Below are 9593 nucleotides of genomic sequence, written 5' to 3'. Positions count from 1 at the left end.
ATATATATATAAAGACAATTGTCAGCCAAATAGATTCATGGCAGTTAAGGCTCTACAATTTTGAGACAAACTGCAAGATAGTGACTAGCCATGTGATCAGCTGTACACATTAGAAGATTTCATTTCGCGAAAAACTCATACCCACAGATATAAAGCTAGGTGGGTTACAAGCAGTCAAAGACAATGAAACTATAGTTCTTCCTTATGCTACTATGGATATAACAAATCTGTGCAGTACATGCACTTTTGAATAACCTCTATAACATTGACCCTTGCATGATACTGGCTAATAAATAAAGTCCAATGTGGTGCATTTAGCCGTTCAAGGCCATGAGTACAAACTATCACACATGTGCAATCAAATCTGGACTTTCCTTCTTTCTACTCAGCAATTAAATTTCTCACCAGCTAGTTTTGCATTAAGACACATCTTCTGGAAACTAAATTTTAAATGCTGAAAATAATTAATAAATGATTGTTAGTTATAAGAGTGTTTCTTACTAAAACTACCTACACTAAGGAACAGCATATCCAATTTGCTATTCCATAAACATAGTGTTGTTTTTATGGCCATTAGAATGTCCACACTGCATTGTTCATCATTCAAACATAGAAACTTAAACATATGTTCATTTTTTGTATTCCCGTGAAAATCATCTCAAAAACAAATGCCTCAAAATCTTTCATTTTCAAAACAAAATGCCTTTATATGCAATAAATCATTTAATTCAAAAAAGGTTTTGAAGAAATTATAAAAACTAGTCATGCTTTGGATGTTACTGCACATTAAATGTGAAATATTTTGGAATAAAGGAAAAGTGACTCAACTTTTAGATCCTTATTCTAACTTTTTCTGATCTCTACAGAAAAATAGCTAATGAAATATATAATGATAAGAAGTATGGTCTTTCGTATAAATGATAAGAAGTGGTATACTGCATCATCATGTGGAAATTAACCCAAAGCATAATAGAATGCATTTACAGTCCTTGTAATTATGAATACAATGTACGCGTACAATGAACTTATCAATCATACTTCTCTTATCTATAAATTTTTCTGACTGGTCACCCTAACAGGTTAATTTAAAACAAATGTAGTCTTTGCAGTTTTCCGAATGTTATTTATCAAAAATTTCTGCTCGGAAACAGCATATTGGTTTTAAAGTATCATGGATAATATTAAATAGTACTTTAACCAATCAAGGATTATATTAAATGGCATTTTTTTTCCTGGAAAACTGTATTATAGTAAATTATGTTTTAGCCGTTAGTTCTGTTTTAGTTTAAAATAAGCCGAGTATTTTACTTTTATTTATTTATTTTCATCTGTAAATATTCATTGTATTTTGTGCACTCACAACCTCTAGTTACAACCACATTATAGTTGGAAATCCAGAGTTCATTATACCATCATCAATCATTGACTTTAAATATATTTTAAATCTGCTTGTTAACAAAATAAAATTTAATGCATAAACAATAAAATTAACCATCATGAATAAAATTATATAGATAAAAAAAAAGTTAACTAAAAAGTAAAATAAAATTGTAGCGGCTGTAAATTGTGTTAGCTAGAAAACCATGAAAGTCCGAGGCAGGAGGATTGAGGTTTGGGTTGAAGGCCGGAGGTGAGAAGATCAAACAGGGTAGTTCCTATGTGGAAGGATACTTGCGGACGAACACTACCGATAACCACTGCTGGGAGTGAACAGTCTTCTCTCCGCTATATAAGGAATTGATACTTTGCCACCAGGGTTGTTGCAGCTTGAGGAATCTTGTCCCGATGCTTCATTTTCGCCGGTGACGCCCACCCTCAGAGGAGATGCTTGCTATCGACCAGTTTAAGTTTTTAATCATTCTTATTAACCAGTTTTAAAATGCTTTCATGAATAACCTTTTGGAGTTTGTTTGTTGTAAGATTGTTAACTTTATATTAAAGAATGGTGTTCCAGTGTACTAGTATTTTTATTTGACATCTTCCAAGCTACCACTAACAATCATAAATAATCCTTAATTATTTTTTTTAAAAAAAATTACATCCATTTCTAGAGTTTTTTCCCCCTCCTTTTTTTTCTTCCCTTCCCCAAGAAATACCAATAATTGGAATTCTTATGTAATTAATTCTAAATAAATAATTTTCAACAGATACTCACTCAGATTTTGCAGAACACTTTAGAAGCTCATCAATATAGACAGCTGTCATTCTCTGAGATTGAATAAGATCAACTGGAGTTTCACCAATGGTATTTTCAATGTTTGGATTAGCACCAGAGGACAGTAGCGTCCTTACAATATCCACATGATCAAGCTATTAAAAAAAACACACACACATCAAAATCAGAACAAATTACCACATTTAAAGATTTCCAGTATTACATTATACAAAGATTACTAAGTTAAGAAATTCTATTCTTCCTGCTCATTGATGTCATTTTATAACTGTCAGCCTAATTAAACCGTCATGGTAGAACTGCCAATCTAATTTTGAGTTTATAACTACCAATGTCCGTATCGTAGACTTGAAATTTTGAACCCAATCCAAAAGACAAGGGATCTCCTAGATCAAGTATTGGGAGGAATTTATCTTCAAAAAATACTCTTTTGATAGAAATAACTCACATTCATGGTACATGGAGGGGAAAACCACAAAACTTTCCACCACTGAGGATATTTTACGTCAGCACTATGGTCGGTGCGTGCCGGGTGTGGAACTCGTATCAACCAGCTCTTGCTGTCAATCGAACCCAGGGCACCCCATTGGATGGCAAGAGCTCTATCCCCTAAGCCACCAAAACTCACCTTTTAATATTAGTGAATATTTGATGTTTAAAAAGTCGATCATACTTTAGGGAGCCTCGATGGCTATGGGGACTGTTCACCTTCCAATGAGGTGAAGCGGGTTCAAATCCCAGTCGATACGAGTTCCGCATACGGCTTGCACTGACCACAGTGCTGACGTGAAATATCCTCAGTGATAGACGGATCATGGGTTAAGCCCCCTTGCCGTCCGTGGATAACCGTGGGAGGTTCTCGTGGTCTTCCTCTCCATGTTACACAAATGCGGGTTAGCTCCATCAAAAAGTCCTCCACGAAGGCAAATTTCTCCCAGTACTTGATCCAAGAGTTCCCTTGTCTTCTGAACTGTGTTCAAAATTACTAGGCTACAGAGTTGAACATTGGTAGTCGTAAACCATTAAAATTGGGATGGCTGTTCAACAACGGTTATAAAATAAAATAAAATCATACTTTAGGACAAGGGATCTTGTGTCACACATAAAAAGGCACAGTAGATTGCCTTGAAATGTGACAGGGATTTTTATGATTTCAAGCCTAACATTAATCCTTTAATAGTAATCTGTCATTAATCATAAGCATGGTTTTAAAAAAAACAGGCCTTTTTTTTTCTTTTTTTTTTAAAAAAAAACCCGACTCAGATGGGTTTCTTGGGGCTTTTTTCACACCTAATATTAATCCTTTAATAGTAATGTTATTAATCAGAAGCATGCACTGTGGGCCAGAAGACCATGATCTTTGGCCAAAAGTCAAAAATTAAATTTTCAACTAAAATATGTGTCGGCAGTTTTAATATAGCCCAAATTAAGTATTCATAATCATTCCAAAATTTTTCAATTTGTTGGATTAGTTAATATTCTTGACAAACTTATAGTTTATATCTTATCATTTGACATTTTACAATGTTTGAATGACTTTCGAAACTTAGTTCCAAAAAGTTCCACGAGGTAATTAGGTAAACCTTTTTTTGTTGTCTTCTTTGATGCTTCTTCTTTTGAAAAAACCTTTCCCATTTTGCCCGTATTGCAAAGGTGGACTAAATATACCGAAAAACAAAAATTACGTTTTTTTCGTAATTTGTGTTATTTTGTAATTAATTTGCGTTATTTTGTGATATTACTTCGGAAATATAATTTGCTTTTCATTTTTAATATAAAATTAAGAAAATTATATTTTCATTGCTATGTTTAATTATTTAAAAGTACTATATTACTTTTTTTATTTTTGCTTGTCATATTGTTTTTTATTTGGGTATTTTTAGTGCATTTCAAAATTTCAACTATGAATTCAATTTACTTGCACATAAAAAACCCCAAATTTTGAAACAAATTTTATCGAAATACTCATTTTGGCCACGAAACCTTGGATGCTGGCCCACTGTAGCATAGTTTAAAATAAAACAGGCTTTTTTTTCAAAAAAATCCAACCCAGATGGGTTTTTTAGAGCTTTTTGAAGTGGTAATGAATATTTTTAAATAGGAAAAATAACACTTTTTGGGTTTAAATTTTAATTTTAAAGAGAACAATTTTAGTTTAAAAGAACACATTTGCTGCAAAATAATAATTCAATAATCAATTAAAATAAAATAACAAGATTGAGGCAGGTTATGACGGGTTCCTAATTTATTTCTAATGAACAATGCTTTCCCTCGATAGACTTTTACCCAGAGCTCCAAAGTTGATGATCTATCAGGTATAGATCATAGGTCAGTAACCTCCTCTTAAGAGTTAGTATACAACCTTGGTAANTTAACGACATAATCGTTATCGTATCGGTGAGTGAAAAAGCGCTCCGTTGCTGACCATGTATTTTACTTGACCCTATGTCGTTCGCCGACAATCGGATCCGTTTTGTCGTTATCGTGTCGTGTAATGAAAAAGCGCCCTTAGTATACAACCTTGGTAATATTCACTCAAAAAAGTTTCTTTGAAAAAAAACTTTTCAGGATACTTAGCTAAAAAAGGTCAAATTTCTTTAAGAGAGTTAGAGGTAAAAGAATACATCTTAATGGTTAAACTATTCATAAACAATAATAAAGCAAAAATTTAACAGCTTTTTTTTTTATCATCAGCTGCAAAAATGAAACTAAATGCCAAGGAATAAATAGGTTACCCAGATGAAAAACTTATTAGCAGTTTTTTAAAAAAATATTCGGAAATATTTGATGGCATTACAAAAAGATATGAACTATGATTTACTTTTAAAAAATATAAGTACCTATTACACTAATGAAAATTGTCACATAATTATGTTTATATTGCAACTGAGAAATAACTTGCATCTGAATGACTAGAATAAAAAATTTATTTTCATAAAAAGTATGTAATTAACAAGTAAGTAAATATAATATGAAGGGATAATTACTTTTGTAGCAAGGTGTAAAAGTGTGCCAGATGGATTGCAAGCTTCTGATAGCAATTCATCACATGATATCTTAGGTATATTTGGAGTTGTGCCTAAAAATTAACAAAAAATATTTGTTTTAAAATCTTATTCAACATAATGAATAAACAATTTGGAAGATTTCAGTAACAGTTTTTGCATTACAACAATCGGCAAGTTTTGGTGACTAAAATTAAAAATTTATTAATATTTAAAAAAATAGGGTCGGGTAGTAACTTAACACTTCAGCAATTTGGCACAACTGCAGTTTTAGGGAATTAACCCCTTAACAATAATATTTCCTGAACGTGTTCTCCAGAATAATGTTAAAATTTTAAGAAGCTTTATCACTCAAATTATCATGATTTATTGTCGAAGATGGTTAACATTAACATACAATAATATACTTATAACAAGGGATGTAACGTATCTCACTTTGGCTAGATACAGAATACCAAATATCTAGCCTGACTTAGAGCAGGATATCTGATATCCAATAACAGTATTTGATATACAATAATAGTCCAGTTTCCTTTCCTTTTTTTTTAGGATAAACATTTAATAGCATGAGGATTAACTAATTTTATTTTCGTTCATATTTCTATTTCTTTTTTTAAAAAATACTTTAATTAAAGCAGATTAACGTTAAATTTACAAACAACTGTGATCTACGAATTATTCAGAAATAGTGGTGGATAAAACTCTACTAAATTGAATTTATTAAACCAAGAATCACAATTGATAAACTACCACTTTAAAATATTTATTTGCTGTCCGGGAGCAAGTTGGTATCTCTGGGAATATTCTTAAAACGGGGATATTTCCGTATCGTGATCTGCGGCAGAATAATGGCTAAGTTTAGGAAACTTCCGCGCAGTGGCCTGTGAGAAACTGAAAGAAACATCACAGAAAGGGACCAACGAGAAAGGTATAACTCGTAGCCACCCCCGGGCAAACATCTACATGTTTTCTTTTTTAAAAATTTGAAAGTTAAAAATCTATTTGGCACCTTGGCGAGCGTAGTTGGCGCTACAGATCACGATACGGAAATATCCCCCTTAAATCGAGTACTAAATATGCATTCTATGGAGCAAATTATTGACAAATTATGTATGATTGATTTCCTTAGCAATTATAGTTCAACGCACAAACATTTATACATATCTAAGTAAGCCTTTAAATTGTAAAAGATAGTTTTATCCAATTTTATCTAATGAGTTTCAATACGATTATCAAGTTATAATGCAAGATAAAAACATCAGAATTAGAACAGGAGTTCAATTTCGCCTCAAAAGAAAGCTCAAATAAAACTAGCGAAAAACACAATTGAATGCAAAGAAATTACAAAATTAGAAAATTCAATAATTTTGTGTAACCATACCATTTTCAAACACGCTTAATAATGTGCGAACAATATCTGTACGACCATTAGATACCGCAGAAGACAAATTGTCAATTAACTCTTTATTCATAATTGTTTAGAGTTCTATAAATTAGACTTTTGCAGATAAATTCATCTAACTCATGAAAACTTATAAAAAGAACTCTAAATCAGTTGTCCTTGGCAGTTCATAGCAATAAAATTTAAATTAAATATTCTTGTTGACACATTTGTTGTCAAAATAAACAACACGTCTCTACCAGGCGAAAAACAAAATTGGTTTAGTTGTCTACACAGTTGTCTATTTAATAGTAGCACCGGAAAGGATGAACCCGTTGTTGTTCATAATGTATTACAAATTTGAATACATTCTTATGAATAGAGAACTGATTCAACTCAAAAGTTTGAAAGATTTAGATGATGATGATGCTGACTTATGATTGACGGCTACTTTTGGAGCCCTTTACTGTTTCACGCTTGTAGCTCGCTTATCAATTGCTTAAGGATGAGTGGTTGTATGAATTTTACAGCAGATGGATAGCCTTTAAGAATTAGATGAAGGATTAAAATTTGTGGTCGTCTGCAGTGTCCATGAATGAGAATTAAGACAGGGCACTAGGAACAAGTTGTGTTCGAAGTACATTATACTCTGGTTCCAAAGTGGACACCCGAAGCGGGGGTGCCATCCCCTCGGCAGAGGATCAAAATTGTGATGGCATGTCTTCGGATCATCCTCAGGGATGTTTCCCAGACCGTCACCAATAACTCATTGTGCAGCTCTAGTGCGAAACAACATTAGTCATCAGGTGATAGTACAAATCGGTATAGCTTTTGCATTCGTCGGATATGTTCTAGTATGAATTCGAAAGAATATGACGCAGTCTTGATTTCTGCAGGAAAGTCTTGTTCTTTATTTATATGGGATGTTATGACTCGAGATTCTTTTTGTTCTAAATTACTTTGTTTTACAATACAACACTCAGAATATTAAGACGATTTACAAAAGATATTATTTGCATGTATGTTGGAAGTAAAATCGTACATCATTAAGATGAAAATCGTATTGGCGATCGAAATGGGCTGCAGGTGGCGTAGAGCAGAACTCATTTCCTATGGCAACACTTTACATGCTTTCCCCATTAGCGTGTGGAAAGTCAAAGAGGAAGGAAGTACGTTAGTTTCTCTCTTGATTTTCATATAGATTAAAATCTTTTAACTTGAAAAACTACATGGAACTGAAAACTACATTAAACATAGTTCTAAAGAAAAGTATCACGGAAATTTCAAAAAATATTTTTTTTAAGTAAAAAGGAAAAATATTAAGAAAAGGGAAAATATCGTAGTATATTCCTATATAACTGAAGAGAGGAGGAGAGGGACGGGAAAAGGGCTAAAGGCATGAAACCGGTCTCTCCCCAGATGGCGTATTCGAGTGTTGCGATCGCGAATAGAGTTCTCTTAAACACAACGTATCGTAAGTTCTTTAACTTAATATTATAAACATAAAAAGAACATAAAATATAATTGCCAGATTAATGTGTCCAGCATATCGTAGAGGTTTGTTAATCAGGAGAATTCTTTCCGGCAGTAGCATTTTTCATAACAAAATGACGTCCGTGACATAGACATTGTACTCTGCATTCCGATGTGAAAGTGAAGACGACAAAATTACGAACAAGATATTACTTTGTTAAGGATAAAACAGGTACGAGTAATTTTGAATTTTGGCTGCTTCTGTTATATCTTTTTTTACGAAGTCTCCATTTATGTAGAGTTTATACGTTTGATCTGAATTAAGTTTAAGAAAGAAAATTAACTCGAGATTTAGAATAAGTAGAAGCTGAGGGCTTATGAAGTGAATTTAGTTAATAAACTGACTAAATATTATTTACATTAAGAATATGGATGCTCTTAAAGTGAAAAGAAAGTCATTAAGAACAACTTTTACGACCACGTCGAATAAGTTGGCGCAATATTAGGCGACACAGGAAACTGTTGCCAAGGATATTAATCAGTTGCACGCACTAAGGTCTCAATTGCAAGATAAATTTTCTCGTTTGAATGAAACTCAAAATGAAATATCCTCAGTACTTTTAGAAAAACCTGAGACCGTTGCTGAATACGAAACTGATTTTGAAGCAGCGGAAAATTACAGAGATAATTATCTTGAACTAGATTATCTTGAACTAGAGATAATTATCTTGAACTCGCAACTTTTTTAAATAAGGACTCCGGTTCCATCGCCAAAAGTTCTTTAGAGGATAATGCCGTGAAACTAAAACTACCGAAATTTGAATTGAAGACATTCTCTGGTGACCCTAAAGAATATCTCACATTCTGGAGTATATTTTCAAAAATTCATGAATCCGAAGATTTATCTGCGATCGACAAGTTCCAATATTTATACCAATCTATGGTACCCGAATCCAGGGCAGCAAGATTAGTTTCCAGTTTCCCAATAACAGCAGAGAATTATCCGAAGGCCATTAAACAATTAAAATTAAGGTTTGGCAGAGAAGATCTATTAGTACAAATATACATTCGAGATCTCCTTTCTCTTGTTATGAAAAATGCTACTGCCGGAAAGAATTCTCCTGATTTAGCAACCCTCTACGATATGCTGGAAACAAAATTAAAAGCTTTGGAAAGTTTGGGAAGTACGAAAGAGAAATTTGCTGACTTTCTAGAGCCTCTTGTAGAGTCATGCTTACCTAAAAATGTTATGCGAGCCTGGGAACGGAGTAGAATTTCTGAAAATACTGATGATTGCTACTACACTGATCGCCAACATATCAGTAGGAAAAAACAATTGTATTTTCTGTGACTGTTCACATCCAAGTCAAGACTGTCAGAAAATAGCAGAAATGAGTTATGAGGACAGAAAATCGAGTTATACAAAAGAGATGCTGTCTTGTTTGCCTCAAATCTGGTCACATGGCAAAAAGATGTCACAGTATAATGTAAGATGCTTAGTTTGTAAACGGAGGCATTACACAATACTTTGCAAAGGAATCTACGCAAAGGAATTAATTCT

The 9593-nt window shown here is 32.9% G+C and overlaps 1 protein-coding gene across 1 annotated transcript in view; it reads right to left on the bottom strand.

Annotated features, from left to right (window-relative positions):
- The window catches only part of LOC107440615 (uncharacterized), a gene marked incomplete in the record, with an annotated part of 43165 nt that extends 36341 nt beyond the window's left edge, over positions 1–6824 (bottom strand). The window contains 3 exon segments of the mRNA XM_043054388.2: positions 2156–2310; positions 5161–5252; positions 6560–6824. Of these exon segments, the coding sequence (XP_042910322.1) occupies positions 2156–2310; positions 5161–5252; positions 6560–6650 (338 nt within the window).
- Positions 6825–9593: the final 2769 nt, after the last annotated feature.

The sequence above is a fragment of the Parasteatoda tepidariorum genome, chromosome 9 (assembly GCF_043381705.1).
Source record: "Parasteatoda tepidariorum isolate YZ-2023 chromosome 9, CAS_Ptep_4.0, whole genome shotgun sequence".
NCBI lineage: Eukaryota > Metazoa > Arthropoda > Arachnida > Araneae > Theridiidae > Parasteatoda > Parasteatoda tepidariorum.
This window is presented reverse-complemented; position numbering and strand designations above follow the sequence as displayed.